The sequence below is a fragment of the Pongo pygmaeus genome, chromosome 1, assembly GCF_028885625.2.
Source record: "Pongo pygmaeus isolate AG05252 chromosome 1, NHGRI_mPonPyg2-v2.0_pri, whole genome shotgun sequence".
Classification (NCBI taxonomy): Eukaryota; Metazoa; Chordata; class Mammalia; order Primates; family Hominidae; genus Pongo; species Pongo pygmaeus.
Window position 1 is genome coordinate 69,083,319 of NC_072373.2, and position 27,916 is coordinate 69,111,234.

A 27,916-nucleotide genomic window follows, 5' to 3' on the forward strand; every position below is an offset into this window, starting at 1 on the left:
TTCAAATACTGATTTTATCTATAAATCTAAATAAATGTCAATTTTTTAACCAAAGATACATAATAAACAATAAAGACTAACAAAGTAACTTACATCAGGTTTCCCGAATATTGAAAATAGCTTCTGATCCTAACATGTGGAACCCTAGAGGGTTGGGAGTCAATCTGTTTGTTTTATAAGCAAGTGCGTGGAAGCCTAGGAAGGTTAAACAGTAAATAGCCATCGGCAAGAAAAAAATTCCAAATTTTAGCAGCATTCATGTTATATTTTGATTGGCCTTTTTGATATGATTAGAAACAGACAAAATAAAAATATAGCAATTCGTTTCGGGACATTGAAAGGTTTTAGTCAAAAATATCTCACTTAAAAATGGAGCATTTTTAGCTATTTAATGTGTGAGATATAAGTGGGTGGAGGTGGGTTATTAAGCTAAACTCACCCCATATTGTTTATAGTTTTTCTTGTGCCCTAGTGTCTGACAACTGCAGTCTACAATCTTCTGGGGAGAAGGTGGCTAAATGAGGGAAAAAAGATACTGTTGAGGACCAGAACCAAATTCTATTTCTGTGAATCATTTCTTCCTATTACCTACCACTTCCTGATCTGGCAGGAGTCACTCTAGAGACTACCAATTTGTACCAGTGAGGACATCAAGAGACGTGCCTCACTGGCCCTGCCAATACACACACAAACCAGGAAGTCATCAAATTACAGCACCAAAATTTTTAATAGTAGCTAGCCTAAAATTATTTTTGAGAAGCGACCTAACTTAAAGAAATCATGTTTCAAATTGAAGGCTGCAACCCAATATGACGTCATAAAACCAATTTAGTGGATCATAATTAGCATTTAAAAAATCAAATAGAATAGAAAAATATAGAAAACAGAATATACTACAAGTACTAAAGATGTACTGTTTCATGAAAAAATATCTTAAATTATTTAAATATATTGTGTAGTCACACACATATAGATGCATACAAACATATATAAAACAAACTATCTGAATATGTGTGCTGGGTCATAATGTACATTTTTTTTTTACTATAACTCAAAATATAGAAAGTATCTACTGGCCGGGTGCAGTGGCTCATGTCTGTAATCCCAGCACTTTGGGAGACCAAGGTGGGTGGATCACTTGAGGTCAGGAGTTCAATACCAGCCTGGCCAACACGGTGAAACCCCATCTCTACCAAAAATAAAAATAAAAAATTAGCCAGGTGTGGTGGTGCATGCCTGTAGTACCAGCTATGTGGCAGGCTGAGGCAGGAAGATCACTTGAACCTGGGAGGCAGAGGTTGCAGTGAGCCGAGATCATGACACTGCACCCCAGCCTGGACAACAGAGTGAGATCCTGTCTCAAAAACAAACAAACAAGAAAACAAAGTATCTACTACCAAGAGTAGATATTTCTCTTCATAAACAAAGAAGCATTTTCTATTCTTTGTGATACAAATCATCCATTTAGAGTTGAGCTTAGAGATCCTTCTTTTTCAAACAATGTCATAATAAAAGAAAAAAGCTAATAAACTTGATTTTATATATTCATAGTTTACAGCCTTCCATCATTTCCAATACGCTTTCTCAATCTAGACATTTGTTTCATTGCAAATGCCCTCCTCTTTTAGTTTCCTCCTCCTCCTCCTGCTATATGGTCTTCTCTGTCTACATTGCTGGTTCCTCTTTATCCTTCTATCTCCTAATTATAGAAATTATCTTTCTCCTTGAGAACACTGCAAGCCTTTCTGTATATTTTTCCCATACAGAAAATCTACCTGTTTGCATGGCTTTAAACAATATTTATATTTTGGCTGGGCACGGTGGCTCACACCTGTAATCCCAGCACTTTGGGAGGCTGAGGCAGTCAGATCACGAGGTCAGGAGATCAAGACCACCCTGGTTAACACGGTGAAACCCCGTCTCTACTAAAAATATAAAAAAAAATTAGCTGGGCGTGGTGGCAGGTGCCTGTAGTCCCAGCTACTCGGGAGGCTGAGGCAGGAGAATGACATGAACCCGGGAGGCGGAGTTTGCAGTGAGCCAAGATCGCACCACTGCACTCCAGCCTGGGCGACAGAGCGAGACTCCGCCTCAAAAAAAAAAAAAATGTATATTTTGTCTCTGTCTTCTAGGTGCCTGTATCCTGGTGAAAGAGACATGCATATATGCCATGTTCTTTCATGGCTCTTGCTTGTATATAAACTGCTCCCTCTGCCTAAGGAAAAAGCCCAGCTACAAACGAAAGATGAGGGGGAGGATATAAAATTAAGAAATTTGCTGGCTCATTTTTTTTTTTTTTGAAGGGAATGACTTGCTAAGGAGATTGAATTGGTAAAAAGGGAAGTTAAATATATTTATTTAATAATTCTTAGAGGAAATAATTACTGGAGCAAGGTCTTGAAGAGTTGAAATTTAGTCAGTAGTTGTAAAGATCTCCCATGGAATAAAGAGGGTTATCTCTTCTACAAAGATTGGAGGAAAATAAATAAGGATGAGAACGTCTATAGGCATTTGGGAGAGAGGTGCAGATATAATACCATATATCTGCATGGTATTATACATCAACAGAGGCTGATGGCCTTTATTTTTATTTGTAAAGCAGGGGGTATAATGAGCATGATGGGGAAGATGGTGGGGTTAGAGAATTCTGGAGAACGATATAAGGTTTACAAAAGCAATTTGGACCATGAAAAATGATACTGATTAGGACCCACAGGAAGCTTTGAGGGCACCGTCACAGGTGCAACAACAAATTTATAGTGGTTCCAATTTATTCTGCTGTTGTCCTACGCAGCCTCTGGGGTAGGCATGAAGAAGGTAAAGGATGAATTGGTTGAGTTTTACTAGGCAGATGCAACATAAGGCAATGAGGGTAAAGGGATTAAAAACACAGGGGTCAAAACGGTTACAATGATTGATGGAGAAGAAAATAATTCTGGCTGGGTGTGGTGGCCATGCCTGTAACGCTAGCACTTAGGAAGACAGAGGCAAGGAGATAGCTTAAGCCCAGGAATTCAAGACCTGCCTGGGCAACATAGCAAGACCCCATTCTCCAAAAAAAAAAAAAAAGGAAAAAAGAAGACAAAAAAAGAGTAGGAAATAATTCTAAGACGTGTATGATAAACTGAAATAAAATGGGAGAGTCAAGAAACTAGAGCTCTGTGAGATGGAAAAACAGATGTTAAAGGAGTAGGGGAGTAAAAAGCTAAAAGGCTGGGAGACATGGTCATAGACTCATACTAGGTTTTAGTATTTTGGAGGAGAGGAATTCTGGGTGATGGGTATGGCTATGTGTGTATGGGGCTAAAGTACAGTGTAACTGAAAATGACTGTCCACAAGGACAATGAAGTCATCCAGCATGATATGAAAAATTAAGATAGAGATTTATTTAGACTGGGAGCCAGGAGTCTAAGTTCACAGTGAGCAACCAAGAGGTCAGTAGATGCTAACAAATAGGAGTGGAAGAAAAAGAACAATACTGATGCTTAGAAGAAGATTCATTTTTATAGAAATACACAGAAATACTGATTTGGAAGAACAATGGTAGCTAAGAGAATGCTGGACTCAGTCTCTTGTCTTCTGGCAGCTCTTTCTCACTGACTCTTTTTACCTTTTTCCATCTCCTGCCTCCCAATACTCTATAAAAGAGAATGATCAGCCTCTAGTTGAAGGTGCTGCTGAAAAAGGATATCTGAGTAAGATGCTTCCAGAAGTTGTGGACAAGCCAGGAAAAAAATCATCCGAAAAACAAATTAGTAAAGTCATGAAACTATTCATCTTTAGACTAATTCACACTAATACCTGGTTTATGATTATGCTAGTTATAAGATTATGGTATTTCCAAAGTCTTTGCCAAGAGATGAGAATATATTCTCAATAGCAGGCATGTAATTTGCATATTAAATATGAAAAGAAAAAATAGAGTAATTTTATATTTTTGATATTAAATAAAATTACAGATTAAATTTTTTTTTTCATCAATTACTGCTCAGGGAATAGATACATTACATTCAATAGCATAGGCATTCCAGTTATTAGGCTGTAAATCTGGCGGTGTAACAGGAACTATGTGTAAGGTTTCCAGAGTCTAGATGAAATATCCTTCTGAATCTAACTCACTTTGTTCAGATTCTGTACTCATGAAACTATCTGATTATTAACTAGGTCTCACAGGACTGCTGATGTCTACAGTAGTGCCCTAGAGTAAAGTTTCCAAAATTTTTCACTATAAAGACATTGCTTTACTAATGTATATTATGTACATTGCAACATACATGTGTAAAAAATAAAATTCAAAAGAGTCAGACATAAATATATATAAGTTTCAATATTTTCTTCTCATATTCGAGTGGCATACGGTAGATGCCACTCTGGAGGCCAGTGTTTTAGAGAAATAAGTATGAGTGTTCTAGGCAATGAAAAGGTATAAAACTGCCATCATTGATAAGCTGGAACTGTGTAATTCATCTCTGGCTAAAATGATAAAAACAAGTTTCTGGCTCTTCAAGCTTTGAACTGGGCCACAGTGAAACTCTACCGAGGTATTGTCTCTCACTGAAGTCCCAATATCCTTTTGACTGCAAGAGTTTCTAGGCAATGACCACAGAAAGCTTAAACATTGAGAAACCAGATGTGTTCTTATCCCAGCTCAAGAAAATACCTCTTAAGTGCAGTATAGTAAGGAAAACAAGACTCAGTTTAAAAACATTGATCAGAAGTTTAAACAATGATATGGTACAATTTATCCTTCCCCGGCAGCAAAAAAAAAAAAAAAAAAAGTCTCTTAATTACTCACCTGAATAAAATGTGTTGATTTTGGCAAGTTCTTTTTCACAGGTTTGGAAAAACTTCTCTTCAAACTTGGCAAAATACCTCTTTACTGTGTCCTCATCTGTAACTGAAAGACAGGAAAACAATATTTAAATTTAATGTCCAAAGGCCAATTGAGAAAACTAAGGAAACGAAAACTAAGATTACTTTTTGAGTTTTTAAAATGACAACTTTATATGTATTTCTCTGAAAAAATGAATTGTGAACCATATTAAGAAAAGACTACTCAAAGACCTCTTCAGGCCAGGTGTGATGGCTCATGCCTGTAATCCCAGTACTTCGGGAGGCCAAGGCGGGCAGATCACTCGAGGTCAGGAGTTGAAGACCAGACTGGCCAAATGGTGAAATCCCGTCTCTACTAAAAATATATAAATTAGCTGGGCGTGGTGGTGGGCGCCTGTAATCCCACCTACTCTGGAGGCTGAGGTAGGTGGAGGTTGCAGTGAGCCAAGATTGCACCATTGCACTCCAGCCTGGGTGACAGAGCAAGACCCCATTTCAAAAAAACGAGAAAAAAAAAAAAAACCTCTTCGTAAGACCACACACAAGCCTTCTTTAAGTGAATGAGACTTTCCTAAAGCTCTACTATAATAAATTTATAATGTTGGAGAAAACAAGTGTTCTAAGACTTTAGAAGAGAAAAAAAACTGTAGACAGAATTGATCAAGTAAAATTTAAGGTACTAAGAGCTGAGCTGAGTAGAATTCATTCAGCAAGAGAATAAATATCTTAGGGAAGGAAAAAATGCAAAGCAAAGGTATGAAGACATGAATGTATGTTTCTGGGAAAAACGAGTTGATTTTGTTCTATGTTAAATGGCTATTTATTTTCACTTTAACTGTACCACATACAGAGAAAGAAGTGTGCACTGAAGAGTGTAAATTACAAGTTCCAAACCTTCAGGAGCTGGGAAGGTAACATAAATGTGTTGAGCAAGTAGATGATTGTGCATATGTGGTGAGAAATGACAAAGTGACACCTTCAGGAGAAGGAGTGGTTGGGATTCTGACAAGCTGGAAAGCGTATGTCTGTCTAGTTGCTGCCATGTGGTGATGTGGGCCCAGTTTGTCAAATCTTTCCATTTTTCAGGAGAAGCTATAAATCCAGATATTTTAAAAACACTGTGTGGGCCAATCAATACATGTTTCTGCAGGCTGGATCCACTTTCTCAGTTCTGTCACATAGCCTATCAACCTACTGAGTCCCATATGTAGAGATATATGTAACTTCAGGAACCCCAAGCCTAAAAGGGTATGTTTCTCGGCCAAGTGAGATCTATTTAGACTCTCTAGATGCTAATAAAATTAATAATACAGAACTATCCTATTCCTGGATCTCTAAGGTACCTAAGATTGAAAAGTGTAGAAAAAGTATAGATTCCTTTCTGAGCCCCGGGTCCCCCAAAACTCAGTGCAGACCCAGAAACTCTTAAAATAATCCAACTGTCTAGGAATAAGGAAAATGGTCCAAAAGTAGTATGTGAGACACATACACACATACATAAATTCATATTATTACATGGTATAATTTGTAGTACCAGAGATATTTTAAAGAAAAACAAAAGCTTAAGGTTCTAAAAAGCATGCTGAATCTATTTATTTTATTTGAATAACACTGCACAAAACTTTTATTTACATATACCTGCTTCTCTATTTCATATGCTTTAGACCTGAGCAGATAATGCAGGATGTTGTATTGATTCTAGAATAAAACAGGATGGCCACTTTAAACTCCATAATCTAGGTACAATAAGGGCTATAGCTGTCCAGGGTCACTGGGAATTATTTTTTTCAAAGCATGAAGTAGGTCACAGCTTTTTCTTTTTCTTTTTTTTTTTCCCCGTTTTTTTTTTTTTTTTAAAGCTGAGTTTGACTTAAGGAAGCTCTATGGTAACAGATGCAGCTCTTACAATAGCATCTAGCTATAGCTGATATAAAATAAGAGTAACAGCTTATTCTACTTAATTATCTAATTATTTTTATTTTATTCTCTATTGTTAGGAAAGAAAACCCAAAAGCAAAACATGGGCTTGGTCATATTTATTGTGTTTTCCTCTTAACAGACAACTTTTATTAACATAAAGCAATACAAATACAATTGTTCAGCAAAATGACTTAAACATAGCTTCTGTTCTAAAATAATTTTTAATATATATTAATGTTCACATAGGTTGTATATTCAACATCAACTATTTATAGTATCACCAAGAATTCAGAAACAAAAAATCCAGGCCTCTGAGAAACTAAAATATACATAAACTTCATGTGTTAAAGCATGAATATTCTACCCATGAATCAGTCTCCTAAGAATTTATTTCTTTGCTTTAAAGATTGTTTTATCTGGCTGCGTGTAGTAGCTCATGCCTGTAATCCCAGCATTTTGGGAGACTGAGGCAGAGGGATCACCTGAGGTCAGGAGTTCGAGACCAGCCTGACCAACATGGTGAAACCCTGTCCTGTCTCTGCTAAAAATACAAAAATTAGTTGGGCATGGTGGCTTGTGCCTGTAATCCTAGCTACTCGGGAGGCTGAGGCAGGAGAACTGCTTGAACCTGGGAGGAGGTGGAGGTTGCAGTGAGCTGAGATCTCACCACTGGACTCCAGCCTGGGTGACAGAGCAAGACTCTATTTCAAAAGGAAAAAAAAAAAAGGAGAGAGAGAGAGATTGTTTTATCTAAAATACTGGCAGTTTGTTTAGTTTTCTAGTTCAGACATAAAATAGCCACTAATCAGAAGAAGGTAGAGTAAGGTTACAGTAACACACACACATACACACACACACACACACACACACACACACACACACACACACACACACAAAAACTAACAGAAGGAGAAAAAATATAAATAAAACAGCAAGAATTGTGTGCAAAATAAGTTAAATTAAGGACAATGTTTTTGTCTTCTCAGATTTCAAAAGACTTGGTAAACTACTGTAATTAAAAGTATACTTTTAGTAAATAAATGAGAAAACCACAGCAAAAAGAACAGAATACAGAGTCCAGAAGTAAATCTGCATAATATATATAAATTTAGATTACAATAAAGGAGGCTCCAAATCTCAGTGAGAAAAAGAATGAATTATACATCAATAGGGCTGGGTCAACCAGCCATCAATTTAGAAGAAACTCAAAATGGAGTTAAAGAGATGATATAAAATACTATAAAATATAGAACATTTCAATAATTCCACATGGGGAAGGCCTTCTTAATATTACACAAAACACAGAAGCCATAAAGGAAACGATTGACACTTTCACAAAATAAAAAATTTCCATTCCATAAAACACCACAAGCAAAGTTAAAAGAGAAGCAGCATAAATATATATCTACAACATTTAAAATAAATGATTAACATGCAAAATATATTTTTAAAAATTATTACAAGTCAATATTAAAAAGATATTTGATTCCATAAGAAAAGTAGGTAAATTACAGCATTCCACAGAAAAAGAAATATAAATGGCCAATGAACAAATGAAAGGATGCCAGATGTCATATAAATGCAACTTTTTTAAAAAAGGAAATATAGCTTTTCAACCATCAGGTTAGAAAGAGTTTTAAAATAGTGGTATCATTTGGCAATGGTAATGATAAATGAACACACTCATTCCTTGTTGATGGAAATGTAAAGTTTAGGAAGACAATTTGGCAATAGCTATCAAAATTTTCAGTGTTTAATCCCACATGTAGGAAATGTATTCTAAAGGAATCTCTATACAAATGGATGTATTTCCAAGGATATTCATTCACCAATTTTTTTTTTTTTTTTTTTTTGAGACAGTCTTGCTCTATCGCCCAGGCTGGAATGCAACAGCATGATCTCGGCTCACTGCAACCTACACCTCCCAGGTTCAAGAGATTCTCCTGTCTTGAACCTGTAGCTGGAATTACAAGTGCCTGCCACCAAGCCCAGCTAATTTTTGTATTTTTAGTAGACATGGGGTTTCGCCATGTTGGTCAGGCTGGTCTCAAACTCCTCACCTCCGGTGATCCACCTGCCTCGGCCTCCCAAAGTGCTGGGATTACAGGTGTGAGCCACCACGCCCGGCCTGACCATTATTTTTAATAGTGAAAAAGAAACAAACTGATGTCCAAAAGGGGAGTGGTTAAGTACATTATGATATTACGTAACACTAAGCATTTAAAAAATAATATACAGACATCCTGGTGTGTATAAAAAATCAAGAAACACTGTTGAGGAAAAAATATATATAGCATGATCCCATTAGTGGAAAATATGTACATAAGTTAATATTCATATGTACATTCGTAGAAAGATTGCAAGGATGCATAACAATCTGTTGTGGTTACCTCCTTTGAAAGGGCAGTAGGTATGAGAAGGATTCTCACATTTTGCTGTCTTCAATTATTATATTGTTTGAACTCATCAAAATGAAAAGGTATTCATAAAGGATAAATTATACTGTATAAATAAAGGATATTATTAACTGGAAGAAAAAAAGAAACATACCATATCCAGACCTTTAAATTATACATAATAAAAACTAAACAGCCCAGCATAGCTAGTTGAATAGAGTTTTTGTTTGTTTGTTTGTTGAGACAGCACCCAGCTGCGTCACCCAGGCCGAAGTGCAGTGGCACATTCATGGCTCACTACAGCCTCAACCTCCCAGGCTCAATCGATCCTCCCACCTTAGCCTCCCTAGTAGCTGGGACCACAGGAAATAGATTATCTATACCAGTATATAGAATGATTAAGGCTTTCACTTCAGTTATGAGAAGCTTATAGAATGCTAATTTACAGAACATCAATTTCTATTATAAGACGTTTCCTATAATGTACCTGCTGAATAATGTTAGAAATCAGTTAACTCTGAATTGGAGAATCAGAGAATTTCAGCATTCAAAAATCAACGAGCCCAATATTCTTATTTTATAGATAAGAAAACTGAGGTACAGAAAACTGAGGTACAGTTTCTGTACCTCACCTAGACATGAGTTTTCCCCACTCCAATATCAGTATAAGTTTTATAGAAAAATCACTGTATTTTATTATCAAATAAGAAATATAAACATATTAACTATATAAAAGTGACTACTACGTGCTACATGGGTATTATGAAGTGAACTGTGTCTCACCCAAAATCATATGTGGAAGCCCTAACCCCACAATGTGACTTGTGTTTGGAGACAGGGCCTTTAAAGAGGCAACTAAGGTTAAATGAGGACTTAAGGCTAATGGAGCCTTAATCCCACAAAACTAGTGTTCCTATAAAAAAAGAGACACCAGAGATTCCCCCACTGCCCCCGCCCAACACACACGTATGTTCTTTCGCTCTCTCTCTGTCTCTTTCTCTCTCTCTCTGTCTCTTTCCCTCTCTGCCTCCCTCACTCCAATCACACACAGATGATAGGCCATGTGTGGGGAAATGCTTGCAAAGAGGAAAAGAGGCCTTACTAGAAACCAATTCTGCCTGAATCTTGATCATGGACTTTCAAGCCTCCAGAAATATGAGAAAACAAATTTCTGTCGTCTAAAGCACCCAGTCTGTAGTATTCTGTTATGGCAGTCTGAGTAGACTTACAATGGGCTAAATATGTCCTGAATTCAATAATTAGTCACAAAAGACTAAGCCTAGTTCAGAGAGAGCTAGCATAAATAAGTACAAATCTTAGATATATCAACAATTGTAAGATTAGCAGTAACAGAAAAAAGGAAGTCAAACGAGAGAAAAAAAATAAAAAACAGGTAAAGAATGACTTAGAGAACACTGTCTTAGAGATTCCTTTGCTCTGAGTTAAATAAATATTAAATCAGTGAGTTATACTAAAATAGAGACACACAGTTATACTGAGAGAGAGAGAAAGAGAGACTGATTTCTTTGTCATCTCTATAATTGTCTTATTTCCACCTTGCATTTGTGGATGACAGACAATTGCTTTCTCATCCACCCCGCAAATTACTGTTAATAGAAAATGATTCTTCGCTTGAACCTAGGAGGCGGAGGTTGCAGTCAGCCGAGATCGTGCCACCGCACTCCAGCCTGGGCATCAGAGACTGTCTCAAAAAGAAAATGATTCTTAGGAGATATACCTAATGCTAAATGACGAGTTAATGGGTGCAGCACACCAACATGGCACATGTATACATATGTAACAAGCCTGCACGTTGTGCACATGTACCCTAAAACTTAAAGTATAATCATAATAAAATTTAAAAAAAAAAAAGCAAACAAGTGAGAAAATTGGAGTGAAGGGAAAATAAAACCAGGGGTGTTAAAAAAAAAAAAAAAAAGAGTACCAATCAAGGTAAAATACTCCTATTGCATAGCAGCCACCATCAAGTGCTTTTTACAGCAACATTCAGGAATATTTTTATTTTTATACTAATAATGCCATCAAACTTTTTCATGCAATCTCTGGGTTAAATACATAAAAGGCCAATCTTCTCAAAAACCATTTATTTAAAACCACTATCAACACCATCAAATATCTTTAATGTTCCATTCAAATTTTCAGTACTATTCTCAATTTTCTTAATTTCCAGATCTGCGAGACATTGAGGATGGGGATTATGTCTTTTTTTAAATCTGTATAGATGATATGCCCAACATAATGTCTGGTACACAGTATGTGCTCCACACACTATTTTTAAAATTGTAGATGTTGAAACAATGTTCATATTTTGTGAAAATTATGATACTTTATTAAAGTAAAAAAAACACAACACTCCAACAATTGGATAGTCACATGCAAAAGAATGAAGTTAGACTCCCACACGGATACAAAAATTAAGTCAAAAGTGATCAAAGATCTAAATGTAAGAGCTACATTAGCTCTTAGAAGAAAACACAAGTATAAATCTTCCTGACCTCAGATGGGGCAATGGTTTCTTAGATATGACACCAAACACATAAGCAACAAATAAAAAAATTGACAGATTGAACTTTATCAAAATTAAAAACTTTTCTGCTTAAAAGGGCACTATCAAAAAAGTAAAAAAGGGCACAATGGGAGAAAACATTTGCAAACCCCTATCAGGACTATCTGACAAGGGTTTAGTATCCAGAATACAAAAGGACTTACAACTCTTGCATCTCTTTTTTTTTTTTTTTTTTTCTTTTGGGGACAGAGTCTCGCTCTGTTGCCCAGGTTGGAGTGCAGTGGCACGATCTCTGCTCACTGCAAGCTCCGCCTCCCAGGTTCACGCCATTCTCCTGCCTCAGCCTCCTGAGTAGCTGGGACTACAGGTGCCCACCACCACGCACGGCTAATTTTTTGTATTTTTAGTAGAGACGGGGTTTCACCATGTTAGCCAGGATGGAACTCTTGCATCTCTTTTAGAAAATATGTCAAAAAGACTCCTCTAACTCAACAATAAGACATATAACCAAATTTTTAAAAATGTACAAAGAATCTGAATAGACATTTCTCCAAAGAAGACACACAAATGACCAATAAGTACATGAAAACATTTCAACACATCAGTCATTAGTGAAATGCAAATCAAAAGACAATGAGATACCATTTCATACCCACTAGAATAGCTATAATTTAAAAAGGCAATAACAAGTGTTGGTAAGAATATGCAGAAATTAGAACCCTCATATATCACTGGTAAGAATGTTAAATGATGTAGCCACTTGGGAAAACAGTTCAGTAGTTCCTCAAAAAGTTAAAAATAGATTACCATATGATTCAACAATTCTACTTCTAGGTACATACCCAAGAGAAATAAAAACATATGTTCACAGAAAAACTCATATGAATGTTCACAGCAGCATTATTTATAATATCAAAAAGTAGAAACAACCCAACAGATAAATGGATAAACAAAATGTAGCATATCCATACAATTGAATATAATTCAGCCACAGAAAAGAATAATGTACTGTTCCACGCTACAACATGGATGAACTCTGAAAATATTACACTAAGGGAAAGAAGCCAGACAGTTAAGATCACATGTTGTACGAATCCATTTATATGAAATGTCCAGAATATGCAAATCCATAGAGACAGAAAGTAGAGTGGTGGTTGGCAGGCAGGGGCTGGAGTAGAAGGAGCGGGGAGGGATGAAAATGTTCTTGAATTAGATAGTGGTGATGGCTGCACAAACTTGTGAATATATTAGAAACCTCTGAATTATATCTTCCTTTTTTTCCCTCTCCCTCTCCCTCTCCCCCTCCCCCTCCCCTTCTTTTCTTTTCTTTCTGCCTCCCGGGTTCAAGTGATTCTCCTGCCTCAGCCTCCTGAGTAGCTGGGATTATAGGTGCCCACCACCACACCCAATTTTTGTATTTCTAGTAAAGATGATGTTTCACCACGTTGGCCAGGCTGGTCTCTAACTCCTGACCTCAGGTAATCTACCTGCCTCAGCCTCCCAAAATGCTGGGATTACAGGTATGAGCCACCATGCCCAGCCTTGAATTATACACTTTAAAAGAGTGAATTTTATATGTGAATTATATTAATAATATGTATTTATTCAACAAAAAATTATTGTACCTATTAGATGTTAGGCTCTCTATTAAATGCTAGGGATATGATGAATGAGATAAATGTGGGTCCTGCCCTCATACAGTTTACATTCTAGCGACTGAGGCAGAAAGAAATCTACACAAGTAAACAAAGAATTACAGACTACAAAAAGTGAATGAAGATAACAAATAGGGTAATGAGATAGAGTGTAAGAACTGGGATGGATGGCTATCCTTTCTGGCAGGGTAAGAAATGATCAGAAAAGATCTCTTTTTAAGAGATGACATTTAATCAAAGACTGAAACTAAAGGATAAGAAAGGACAAGAACAAAATAATTCCCAACAGAGGGAACAGCATGTTAGAAAAGAAACTGAGATGCCTAAAGAACTGAAAGCACCTCACAATGTTACTGCCACCAGGTGGTGATAGGAGGTAAGGTTAGGGAGGCAGGTAAAGGCCCTTTCACGCACAAAGCCCATGTTACGAAGTTTGAACTTTATTCTAAGTGCCATGGAAAATATTGATGAGTTTTAGGGGGAAGCCTAAATAGGAGAATTAGTTTCTGTTTTATTAAATGATATTTTTAAAATAGCAATTCCCAGGAAATTAGGTGTGCAAATGAAAGAGGAGGAGAAGTATTCTATCCTCAAATAAATCTGGGAATTATGAGTATAAAGCAGGATCAAACTGATTTTTTTCAAGGTAGTAGTTCTCACCCTTAGGTGGGTTGTCTTTCAGAGGACAAAGGGACATGTGGCAATATCTGGAGATACTTGTGGTTGTCACAGCTGGGCAACTACGAGTATATTAGTGTTACTAGAGTCTAATGGGTAGGGGTCAAGGATGCTGCTAAATATTCTACAATTTCCAGGACAGCAATCCTTCCCACTACCTGCTCCAAACACAGAATTATCCAGTCCAAAATGTCAACAGTACCAAGGTTGAGAAACTCTGCTTTAAGGCAAAAAGAGCTTTACTATGCTAATATACACTGTTATTCTATGAGAAGTGGAACTAATACATTGTGTTTCCCAAAGTTATTTATAAGAATATAGTCCTTGGGGGTAAAGGGGGAATGACGGCAGAAAGATGAGGAAAGGGTTGTAGAATACCTATTAAAATCTGCAGAAATAGGTCAGGTGTGGTGGCTCATGCCTGTAATCCCAGCACTTTGGGAGGCCGAGTGGGAGAACTGCTCGAGCCCAGGAATTAGAGACCAGTCTGGACAACTTAGGGAGACCCAGTCTCCACAAAAAATTTTTTTAAAATTAGCTGGGTGTGGTAGTGTGCGCCTGTGGTGCCAGCTACTTGGGAGGCTGAGGTGGGAGGATGGCTTCAGCCTGGGAGATGAAGGCTGCAGTGAGCTGTGATCACATTATACTCTAGCCTGAGTGACAGACTAAGACCCTGTCTCAAAAAATAAAATTAAAATAAAAAAACAAGATCTCCTGAAACAATATTCTGTGGAACACCAGTTTGAGAGGCATTAACTTTACTATCACCACTACCTCTTTGCATTTTAATTATATTCCCTACACAATAGTTTCTATGATTTCTTAGTTTCTCCTGCTTATAAGAGCAGATAAATAAAAATTAAATATATGACCAGGCTCCATCAAATATAGAAAGAATATTTAGCACTACTGTTTCATGCTTGTACCAAAAAAAGGTGTGTGTTTTTTTAAGAGTATGATTTATAAACTGAGAATAACTAACTTGAAATTCTTTTTTTCCAGATGCTATTACATCAACAGATGGGTAGATGAATTATATAAAGCATATGGCAAAGATTTAAAAGATAAAAATGTTACTCTAAAATCATTGGTGTAGTAGAAATAGAGCTAAATCAGGAGTCATTCATTCAACAAGTACCAAGTCCCTCCTATGTACCAGGCAATGTGGCAGGGGTAGGGATACAGTGATAAGCAAAATAAACATAAATTCTGCCCTTTGAGATTACAGTCTACAGTCTATCTGAGGAAAAAAACTTTAATCAAATAATCACACAAATATACAAAGGGTAGAATAAAGGACTAGCCTTCTTCCTGAGACCAACAGACATTTTTGAAGGATTTTAAGCAGAGAGAATAGTATGATCAAATACGCTTTCTAAATAAGGTTGTCGGGAGACCAATGAGACATAGTACAGTAGATACCAGGGGAGAGATCACAATAGCCTCAACTAGGGTAAGGGCACTGGAGACAGAGAAGTGAAAAAATTCAAAAGATATTCTGGAGGTAAAATCAGTAGGTTTTAGTGCAGACTAGATATGGTTCTGTTGCCAACTACCTATATTAGCTTGAGCAAGTAACACTCTAGGCCTGTTTTCACTTTGAAAAATAAGGGCATTTGAATAGGTAATCTCTAAGTCTTTTCCTAATTGCAAATTTCTAACTAAAACTGCTAATTTCTGCAAAACGATTCTGAATCTAACTAGGCTTAAGTAGTCCCTAGACAAGATTTTCTGATCTGAGTCTATCTTAAGGTTTTATCAGGTGAGGTTTAACTAAATGTGGTTTTAAAATATTCTTGGTAGAACACACACAAAAAAGTCTTTTCACTTGTAACAGTGACATGTAATTGAGAAAAAAATCAATCTCACTGGCACTAGATACAATACAATCCAAGCTATTTATTATCCCAATGAGTATTTACCTAATGTCTGCTAGGTAAAGAACAACAATAAATGAAATATCAATAAATAATTCAAACAAGTGCATAATTCATTAGTAAAGTGGGAGGAATGTAACAGTGGTTTTCAAATGATTTTTGCTCTTGTAACTTGTAAAATAATTTTGAATAACTATCTTGCAATTGTTAAGTCATGATAACTGATTTTGAACACATTTAAATAATTATAAACAATGTAATTTCTCGTACGCTGCAATTATTTACATTTTAAAATACAAGGACTTTGTTTTAATTGTATAATGGAAATTAAATGCCATAATAATTCAATAACTACTTGATGCTAGCTCACTACCAAATAAAGAAGCTCTTCTTTAACAGTTGGAAGATTCACATCATTCTATTTTCTTCTTGAATTTGTACTTCCATTCTACCTACATTACAGGATTTATCCTAATATATTTTTAAGTTTGGAAGTCAATTATTGATCATTTTATACTTCCTAGCCATTAAATATGTATATAAATTAAAACTTAAATAAAAACCCTTTCTAACCATCAACCTCCAAATGTTAAAATTTCTTCCGGATTAAGCTATTACAATTACAGCACACTGCATTGAAACATATATATGTACTAAGCTTTGATAAATATTAAACATAAAAAGCAAAATGTTATTGGAAATTTGAAAATAAATCTTACAGTTAGATGAATAGAGTTTTTTCTCCCAATTACTTCAGATATCCATTGGTAAATGTCACATTACTTTAAAATGATACATATTATATTATTTGCCAGAATATCATAAATATTGTAGAATGACACAATTAAGAATAATTTATATTCCTATTTTTCATCTTATAGACATAAATGTTAAGAAATATTGTTAACATAAATAAGTAGATCAGAATGAAAGTTTGTTGCAGCAATGTCAATCTTTGAATGCCTATGTATTTTCCAAAAGCCACATGGTGATCTATTATTGAAAATTAATTTTAATGATAAATAAGCTTACAATTAAGTCTTCTTTCAGTTTCAGTGAAAACAAAAAACTGGACTTGCAAAGGATTTGTTATCCTGTTACTCACTTTCTTAATACCTACAATGAGTATTGGAGTATTTCAGAGAATTCCTTTGTTTGGGGTCCAAAACGGCAACACCGTATCATAGCAAAATTTAGATTGCATAAGAGACAAGCCTTTCTTTTATAAAGTCAAGGAAAGGCAATTTAAAAGAGGACTTCGTGACTATAGACTAATTATTCAGACCCATCAATTTCAGGAATTAGTACATATGTAAATGAATATATCCATATATATCTGGATATAAATCTGGAAATGAATTCTCTTAAAGGACAATAAAAAGGGGATTTTTTTTCCAGCACTCTTCTCCATTTAACAAATACGACAAAATACTACTTTGTATACAGATGACAGTTTCAAGAGAATTAGGTATTTTTAACTGAAGGCCTTTTATTTTCTAATTCTGTTAGCTAATTAATCACTTTATATACCACAAAGTATACCATTATTTAAAGTCATTTTGTTAAGTAAATCTATCTAGTTAGATCCACTTTAACTAAACTATTAGTAATCCTAGTTCTTTTTCACTCTTGCAAAGCAACAGATCAAAATTATTATTAAGACTGAAGTTACAATAAACAAAGCAAACAAAAGATATCTGAGGATAATCCAAGATGAATACTATTATTAGCTTAACTGAATTCTCAGTCTTTTTTTTATTTTTTTCATTTTTATATACAGACAGGGTCTTGCTTTGTTGCCCAGTCTGGTCTCAAACTCCTGGGCTCAAGGGATCCCCCTGCCTCAGCCTCCCAAAGTGCTGGAATTACAGGTGGGAGCCATAGTGCTCCGCCCTGACTTCTCAGTCTCACTGTTGCAAAGATGAGTAAAACAATGAACCATAAGAGTCTTAACTACTCTGGTGACTTACTCCAGGGAAAAAGCTTTCAAAGAATGATAGACAGGTAACCATCTCATTTCTCTCCAAACTGCCAAGCACATATGTAATGTGGTCTGAATGTGTCCCCCCAAATTCATGATAAAGCTTAATCACCCATGCCATAGTATTTAGAGGTGGGGCTTTAAGAGGTGTTTAGGTGAATGGGATTAGTGACCTTATAAAAGAGGATGAAGAAATCTCCCTAATCCCTTTCATCCTTTCTGCCATGTAAGGACATAGTGTTGGACACCTCCAGAGGACACAACAACAAGATGCCATCTTGGAAGCAGAAGGCAAGCCTTTATCAGGCACTAGGTCTGCTGGTGCCTTGATCCTGGACTTCCCAGCCTCCAGAACTATGAGAAATAAATTTCTATTATTTATATATTACCCAGACTAAAGTATTTTGTTATAGCAGAAAGGATGGACTAAGACATATAGCTAAAGAGAAAACGCGTTTATGACGAACATCAATATTCTGGTCAGATATAAAAAGATAGGAAAGACAGGCCAGACGCGGTGTCTGACACCTGTAATCCCAGCACTTTGGGAGGCCGAGGCGGGCAGATCACGAGGTCAGGAGATTGAGACTATCCTGGCTAACATGGTGAAACCCCATCTCTTCTAAATATACAAAAAAACAAACAAACAAAAAAAATTAGCCAGGCATGGTGGTGGGTGCTGGTAGTCCCAGCTACTAGGGAGGCTAAGGCAGGAGAATGGCATGAACCTGGGAGGCGGAGCTTGCAGTGAGCCAAGATCACGCAACTGCACTCCAGCCTGGGCAACAGACCAAGACTTCCATCTCAAAAAAAAAAAAAAAAAAAAAAGATAGGAAAGACAGATTTCTTTTTAAAAAAAGTATTAAAAAATCCAGATATGGGTTATCCTTTGTTAATTCTTTAATATCCATAAACTGCATCTTTGTTGCAAAATTCCTGCAATATTCTCTTTTATTCTGATTTCACAACAACATAACCAAATAAAATCAAGTTCTTAGCTCAAATTCCCTCAAAGCCAGGGTTTTACATACTTCTCTCTTTCTCTATATTCTGGGATATTTCAATACTCTTCAAATTAGACCAGAAATGCAGCCACTTGTTTGTCTGATAAAGACACTCTTCCAATGACTAAAAGAAAATTGATAAAATACATCACAGAATCATACTGAGAAAGATGACAGAACAAAGCAAATGTATATAAAACAATGAAATTAAGGAAACAACTGACTATGAAAATGCAATTTTTTAAAAAAGTTTAGTGATTATATATTTAAATAGAAGATCTGGACAGGTGGTAAAATCTCTTTTTTCTTGAGGAAAACAGAACACATTCTATTCGATTAATAAACCTTAACTAATTTCTAATGTAAAATCACAGTTTTGGCTCTTAATTACATATAGACAAATTTATCATCTAAGCAACTGAAGCATACTTTATAGCTGCATTGCTTTTAAAGCAAAACATGGAGGGAAAAAGGAAAAAAAAAAAACATGCCATCTTAGAAAAGGGAGAAAGTAATCCTGAGTATTTCAATGACACACATTCACTGACTCATAAGAATGACTAAATTCCTTTCCTTGGGACTCTCCTTCAAAGAAAATGTTATGTCAAAACCTTTGTAGCATTATATGAGATACAAATAAGTATGAGTGCAATTTTACATTTTAAGTCTAATAACAAAGAGTTATGCTAAAAATGGTTTTCCATTGTGAAAGGAAAGGGAATATAATTATTTAGCTTAAAATAGTAACTCTCTGTTGTTCTTAGGATAATGTTCATACCCTGCAACATAGTTTATAAAGTCTTACAAGAGTCAGTGCTACTTCTCCTCAGCTTTAATTCATCTGATACCTCAACCTATATAGCTATCCTGAGCGATTTTCAGTTCCTGGGAGCAGCCATACTTTCCTTATCTCTGGACCTTAATACATGATGTTTCTTCTCCTGTCTGAACATTTTTTTCCCCAAGTATCCCCAAACCATCTCTCTTCCCAAATCCCAACATTCATAGTCACATTTTCTCCCTAGTCATCTGACACTTACCCTGTTAAATAACCCTTTTCAGAGACATTACTGACCAACATAACCCTGAGCGTATTCAACACCTTAAATGATCGACTATTTACTAGTCTGTATCTCTTGATACAAGGAATATCAGGTAAATTTCAGGCACAGAATAGGAGAAAGGGTACTGGGGAACTGTACCCTGGGGAGCTACCATAAAATTTGTATGACAGAGTGATAGAGTAAAATCAGAGGTAACGGTGTGAACTCATGGTTGTTAATATATATGCAAATAGATATAGAAATACAGATATGTGTATGTATTAGTCAGTTTTCATGATGCTGATAAAGACATACTCAAGACTGGGCAATTTACAAAAGAAAGAGGTTTACTGGATTTACAGTTCCACATGGCTGAGGAGGCCTCACAATCATGGTGGAAGGCAAGGAGGAGCAAGTCACATCTTACGCAGATGCCGGCAGGCAAAGAGAGAGGTTGTGCAGAAAAACTCTGGTTTTTAAAACCATCAAATCTCATGAGACCCATTCACTATCATGAGAAGAGCATGGGAAAGACCTGCCCTCAAGATTCAATCATCTCCCAGTGGGTCCTTTCCATAACAAGTGGGATTTATGGGAGATACAAGATGAGATTTGAGTGGGAACACAGAGCCAAACCCTATCAGTGTGTATACAAAGTTCATACACAAAGACAGACACACACACACATACACACACATACACACACACACACACACACACACACACACACACATTTCTTAGCTCCTCTGCTGGTAGAGTCTTGCAGCAATAATAGTCTAGTAACAATAAGTGTAGCACTCAGATCTTGGTTCCTAAATAACATTCTTCAAATAAAAGGAGTCAGGGGTCTTAGGAGAAGTAGTTGATTTCCAGGGCTGGGTCAGGGAAAATACAAGGTGAGCCTGGAATACCTTATGATACCAGAAAATAAGAAACTTTCCCAAAAGAATGGTGGCAGGTCAAAATGACATAAATTCTGCCAACTTGAAGAAGCTCCCAATGACCAAAGCAATAAAATAAATGACAGTAACAGTACTAGATTATAATCCATAGAATAAAGCACATATTCAAAGGCCCATGTTGATATGAATAAATAAATAACTGAATAAATAAATGTGTGAGAAAGAACAGCTCTTCCTTATAGAAAAATTCTAATTAATAAACGTAGAAGAAATGAGAAAAATACAAAATTACCACTAGGCAAATACCACAGTAGTAACCCTTGCAAGCAAGATCCATCCATAGATAATAGAACTCAATGGGTCAAAGTTTGAGGAACAAGAAGATATTTATCAATCCAAAGGGAGAAACAGTAACTTTACCATGGAGAAACTTGGCAGACACCACTTTAAACAAGTAATCAGGGTTAATACTACCAATAAAATAAGACATAGCAACTACAGGTACCCCCTGAAAAAAATGCACTATGAAGGACACAACATCACTTCTCTGGTATTCTTGACAAAAAGGCACAACCTGAATCCAAAAATGAGAAAACATCAGGCAGAAATAAACTTAGATATTGTACAAATCAATTATCAAAGTACAATACGCATCAAAGTGTTAAAGTCATGACTAAGGAAGTGTCACAGAGTGAAGGATACTGAAGAGTCACAACAACCAAATGCAACGTGAGATCCTGAATTGGATCCTGGCACCAAGAAGGACATGAAGAAAAAAACCTGGTAAAACTAGAGTAAGGTCTGTAGTTGAGTCAGTAATATTATACCAACATGTTAATCTCCTGGTTTTGGTAATTGCACTATGGTTGAGTACGTTTTAACATTAAGGAGAGCTGGGTAAAGAGTATATATGAACTCTTCTGTAATATTCTTGCAACTTTTCTGTAAGTTTAAAATTATTTCATATAAAAACAGATTAATTCAAAATGTCTAGGGCCTAAAGACAAATTAAAATAAAAAAAACCAATTCAAACTTAATCAAGAGAATGACTTAATTGTAATACCATTACCTGAGCTACTTAATTCATAAGATAGGGTAATAATGAATCTTAAATATCAATGTTATATATTCAACAGCAAATATTTTTAAAGTTTCTACTATATGCCAGGCACCATGCTATTTATTAACTAAGGATACAGTGATGAAGAAGGCAAACACATTCCCTGTGCTTTGAGAGAAAACAGACGCAAAGAAGTAATTAGAAGAACAATCAATGTATGTAATAAATAGGAAGGCACAGAATGCTAGGGAAGCACATCGACAGGCACTAACCCATTATAAAAAGATCCAGAAAGTCTTTGAAACACTTCAGTTGAGATATAAAGAAGGAGCTGAGGGATGCGAGGCAGGAAAAATAACAATAAGCGGGAGTTGAGAGCAAGGCTGACTTGGGAAAGAAAACCAACAGTGATTAACAATACCAAATGAAAGAGAAAGTAATGTAAAATGAGGCTGAAGAGAGAGGGACCGTCAGATGAAGGGGCCATGTAACACTTTAAAAGATAGTAAGCAGGGGAGTAAAATAATCTGGTGCATTTTTAAACAAAGTTATTTTTAGTTGAGGTTGAAGAGACTGAGACTTTCATTTCTGGAAACAAAGTAAATTAGATACTCTGAGCAACCTTCATAGCACAGAACATCTAAAAATGCTGGATAAAATTTAAAAACCATCTGCTGTAGACTAAATGACTGTGTGTCTCCCCAGCCTCCCTTCATATCTTGAAGACTTAATCCCCAATATGATGAGATTTGGAGGTGGGGCCTTTAGGAGTTATTTAGGTTTGGATGAGGCCATGGGGATAGAGCCCTTATGATGAAATTAAAAAGAGAAAAACACATGAGATCTCTCTCCACATGCACAAATCAAGGAAATGGCATGTGAAGACATAATCAGGATGGAACCCCTCACCAAAACCAACCATGCTGGCACTCTGATCTTACACTTCCAGACTCCAGAACCATGAAAAATAACTGTCTGCTGTTTAAGCCAACCTATCTATGGTAATCTGCTGTAGCAGCCCAAACTAAAACATCATCTCTTTAAACGTGTAACTGAAAGAAAGGGAAATTTTCAGAAGACAAAAACATAAAACAAAATACAGGAAGGTAGCTGAGCACTGAAGCAAAAGGCTATGTCAAAGACGACTACAGAGATATGCTGACTAATGAAATAATAAAACTATCAAAATTAACCAGTATTTATATATAAACATAGTAATAAGCTCAAAACCAAAATAATTATTTAAGAGAAAAAATACAGACTCACCCCAGTTAAAAGGGCTTATATCTAAAAGACAGGCAATAACAAATGCTGGCAAGGATGTGGAGAACAGGGAACCCTCATACACTGTTGACGGGAAAGTAAATTAGTACAACCACTATGGAGAACAGTTTGGAGGTTCCTCAAAAAATTAAAAGTAGAGTTACCACATGACCCAGCAATCCCACTGCTGGGTATACCCAAAAGAAAGGAAATTAGCATACTGAAGAGATATCTGCACTCCCATGTTTGTTGCAGCCGTTCACAATAGCCAAGACTTGGAAACAACCTAAATGTCCATTGACAGATGAATGAAGAAAATGTGGTACATATACACAATGGAGTACTATTTAGCCATAAAAAAAGAATATGATCCTGTCATTTGCAACAACATGGATGGAACTGGAGATCATTACGTTACACAAAATAAGCCAGGCACAGAAACACAAACATTGCAGGTTCTCACTTATTTGTGGGATCTAAAAATGGACATAGATGAACTGAGAGAGAGAGAGAGAGAGAGAGAAAGGATGGTTATCAGAGGCTGGGAAGGGTAGTGGGGAGGTTAGGGGGTGGTGGGGATGGTTAACTGATACAAAACAAACAAACAAACAAATAATGAATAAGACCTACTATTTGATAGCACAACATGGTAACTATAGTCAATCATAATTTAATGGTACATTTAAAAATAACTTAAAAGAGTATAATTGGATTGTTTGTAACACACAGGATAAATGCTTGAAGGGATGGATAACTCATTCTCCATGATGTGATTACTATGCATTGCATCCCTGTATGAAAGCATCTCATGTACCCTATAACTATATACACCTACTACATGCCCACAAAAATTAAAAATAAATGTTTTAAAAAACGAAAAAATATTGAGTTAAAAAAACAACAGATATAAATGTTTTTTGCTGCAGACAATTTGAGAAACATTCTTCCACAAATAAGTTCATGCATGGCACTGCTGGGAGCACCAAAGTTGACCTACTTTTTTCTTTTGAATTGATCTGAATATTCTGTTCTTTCAATTCTATGTGCCACCATAACATCCTTCAATAAATGCCCATTTTACTTTGTCATCCAACTTCAGTTGCTTGCAATGAAAGAACTCAACCAATAAGCATTTCTATAACCTAAAGTAGTATATGGAGGTGAATTAATTTCTACCTACATTTAGGATATCTGTTACCAGGTGAAACACAACATGTGTTTAGGGGAGTTGAGATAGTAAAACCTTAGTTAGGCAACTTTATTATACAATTTACAGCTAAATGCAAAGGAGTAAACTTCTTAGCATGAATGAAATTCTCTTCAGGTGCTTATGTGCTCCTCAGACTCACTAGCCCTACACTCAATATTTTCTACTTAACTTTGGTAAAGGGTGGCATTCCTAAATCCTGCAGAATGCAAGAGCTGATTATTATCATTTCATTGTACAAAATCCTCCTCACAAAAATCCTTCTCACAGTCACAGAGAATTACATAAATCTAATTGTACTCATGTTTTCAATCTAAATGCCACTCATGTGGCATTCCCCAAAAAATTATAATAGAAATAAATGCCATTATGGGACTTGAGGGTCTCTTACAGAAGCATAAATTCTGACCATTTATTTTTGGCAATAAAGTTCAGAAACCTATAAATCGTCTATGAATGAAGCAAATCCTCCTAGAAAGATATGAACAGGACATAATATGTAGTCTCTAGAGTTGACACAGCACTCAAACTAAAAAAAAAAAAAACTCTATAGTAAATCTTAGTTTTAGGTCAAACCTCTACTCATTCAGTTTAACTGAAAATTTGTTTAAAAAGTTTCTTGTGGGCCAGGCGCGGTGGCTCATGCCTGTAATCCCAGCACGTTGGGAGGCCAAGGCGGGTGGATCACGAGGTCAGGAGATTGAGACCATCCTGGCTAACACGGTGAAACCCCGTCTTTACTAAAAATACAAAAAATTAGCTGGGGGTGGTGGCAGGCGCCTGTAGTCCCAGCTACTCGGGAGGCAAAGGCAGGAGAATGGAGTGAACCCAGGAGGTGGAGCTCGCAGTGAGCCGAGATTGTGCCACTGCACTCCAGCCTGGGCAACAGAGCAAGACTCCGTCTCAAAAAAAAAAAAGTTTCTTGTGATAAGAGTAATAAACCTTCATTATATAAAAACATCAGTGCTCCTAATCCTCATGACAATCTCAGCCACTATATTGGCATATTTTTTCTATTAATACATATGCATGTGTACGTACTGTACAGAATCAGGGTAATAATCTGTGTGTAAAATACCCTTTTATGTAATATTATGTGAGGTGTACTTTCCCAGATTATATACTCTTTAAAATCATAATTTTAACAGCTTCATAATGTTCTTTCACCTACATGTTCTAGAGTTTATTCCATTTCATTTATTTAAAATTTACTTTTTTTTTTGCTACTTTAGACAATGTTAGAATAAACTATTTTACCCATGCTATAGGAATCCTGCAAGAAAAGAGAATGCACTAAGGATCATCAGTTTATGTATTTTAAAAATTCCTACACTATCAAAATGGCTGAACAGATCCATCCTTCAACAGTTTATTCTCGCTTGAAAACAGCAATTAATTCCTGTTACTATTTTAATGAACAAAATTTCAACTATTTTCTAACAGTTATGCCTATGATATCTAAACTCAGCTTCCTACTATAATGGTTTTATTTTGAAGGGAGTGAGTGGGAGCTTTTACTCATTATTAAAACTCTTCTGATTATATTGCTTTCAAGCTGGAAAGTTTATTACAAAAACTTCTTTCTTATTGAAAAGTAACAGAACTTGTCTGGAACTCAATTGGTAGGATTCCCCTCCCCTCTTTAAATCCAAATAGCCATTTGTAGGCTCTAACAAGAACTTGGTCAAGTGAGGAATGGAGAGAGCGAGAAAAGAAGGAAAAAGAGGATATCCTTCAGAATTTACTTTTTGTCTTTTGAGCTGAGCATGTCTTTATAGCTTCATCATCAGAAGTTTTATGTAGCATCATGACTCTGGTCACCATATATGGGACAAATGTAATTATCTGATAACAAAACCTACATTAAGCCAGAGTATGAATAAAACTTTTGTTAAATGGAGTTAGGAAGCAAAAATAATAAATTTATAGATCACTGTTTCACTATTTCACCCCAAATGTAAGAAATAATAAGGCATAAAAAATAAATGCTAAGTTAGGGATACAAAATGATAATGTACTTATTGTTGATTTTCATCTGTACTTTTTCTCTCTGAAATCATTTCTCCTCTCCAGAACAAATACATGTTCTTACTTTTAAGCCACGAGAACTCTGAACTTATTCTCCACAATTTATTTTCAATTACAATTTCACAAAAGTTTTTTTTTTAATGTTAGAAATACTTTACAATAACTCACTTATGGGTGTGATGACAATTTCTTCTAAAATACTTTTTGAAATTATATTTCTTCCCTTTAGTTTACATCTCAAACCTGGGCTAGAAGCACAAAAGTGTATTACCACTTAGAATTATATTTGATAATCAAACATACCCAAATAATGTCTACTACATGTTTATTATGTACCAGATTCAGCATTTCTTTCCTTAATAACATCAAAATACACTGTGTGCATCAGAAAAGTAATGTGATTTACCAAAACTATCTTCATTCTCGCTAATATTAATTTCAATCCTTCCCATCAGCACCAGTCTGTACAGAAAATATCTCTTACTTGCCTAGGTTGCATTTTTTTGGAAATGTGCATCATTATTGCCTCATTGGTCTCATAGCATTAGGGTATGTCTATATTACCAACAAATGCGGATATTAAATAAGACAACAAATACTAAATCAAAATTCACTAAATTGGGAGGCAGGAGGGAATGATGACAGAGATAGTGGACCAGGAAAAGAAAAGTTAAGTTCTACTTTAAATCCGTTAATGATAACTTATAAGACCACGGCCAGTTAAACTTTATATATCTCAGGTGTCTTTTTTTTCTTTTTTCCTACTGTCTCTTAAATTTCTACTCCAAAGAATTGATTGTCTCCTTGAAAAATATGTTAGCACCATAAAGAAAATGAGAATGATGAAATGGTAAAACTCACAGTACTACCAATACACTAAAAAGTTCAGAAAAAAGGGAGCATATTCAGTCAGCCCTCTATATTCATGGGTTCCCCATCCTTGGATTCAACCAACCTCAGATTCAACCAACTGCAGAACGAAAATATTTGGAAAAAAAAAAAATAAAAAATAATACAAATTTAAAAACAATACAACTATTTACATAGTATTTACATTGCATAAGGTATGATAAGTAATCCAGAGAAGATTTAAAACATACAGGAAAATGTGCTTATGTTATATGTAAATACTATATGCCATTTTATATAAGGAACATGGGCACCCACAGATTTTTATAGATATCTGAGGGGAGTCCTGAGACCAACCCCCAACACATACCAAAGGACAATTGTATTTGAAAGCAGTTGTAGATGGAACTTGACCTGGATTTTCAGAGGCTAAGAAAGACCTAGTAGTCAGAGAGAAGAGATATAAACAAATAAGGAAAATAGTTTGCATAATTGACTTAGAACAGAATACTGAAATCAGTCCAGCATAATGTATGAGTAACTTAGTAAGAAGATTAGATTGGCTGGCATTGAGGCAAATGTAAAGTTAATTTGGATTTGGCAGACTATACTGGGGATATAAAAAAAATGACTAGAGACAGACCACCTAGGTTTAAATCCTAGCTCTCCCATTCACTGAGTGCTCGCACAA

At 35.8% G+C, this 27,916-nt stretch overlaps 1 protein-coding gene across 2 annotated transcripts in view; it reads right to left on the reverse strand.

The window, feature by feature from the left end:
• XPR1 (xenotropic and polytropic retrovirus receptor 1) overlaps window positions 1-27,916 on the reverse strand; it is a 257,165-nt gene that overhangs the window by 94,131 nt on the left and 135,118 nt on the right. For both annotated transcript variants that reach the window (XR_010123552.1, XM_054456830.2), the window contains exon 3: window positions 4,797-4,898. Coding sequence is in view for 1 of the 2 variants with exons in the window: in XM_054456830.2 (XP_054312805.1) it covers window positions 4,797-4,898 (102 nt within the window). In the remaining variant the exon portion in view is untranslated. The remainder of the gene's footprint in view (window positions 1-4,796; window positions 4,899-27,916) is intronic.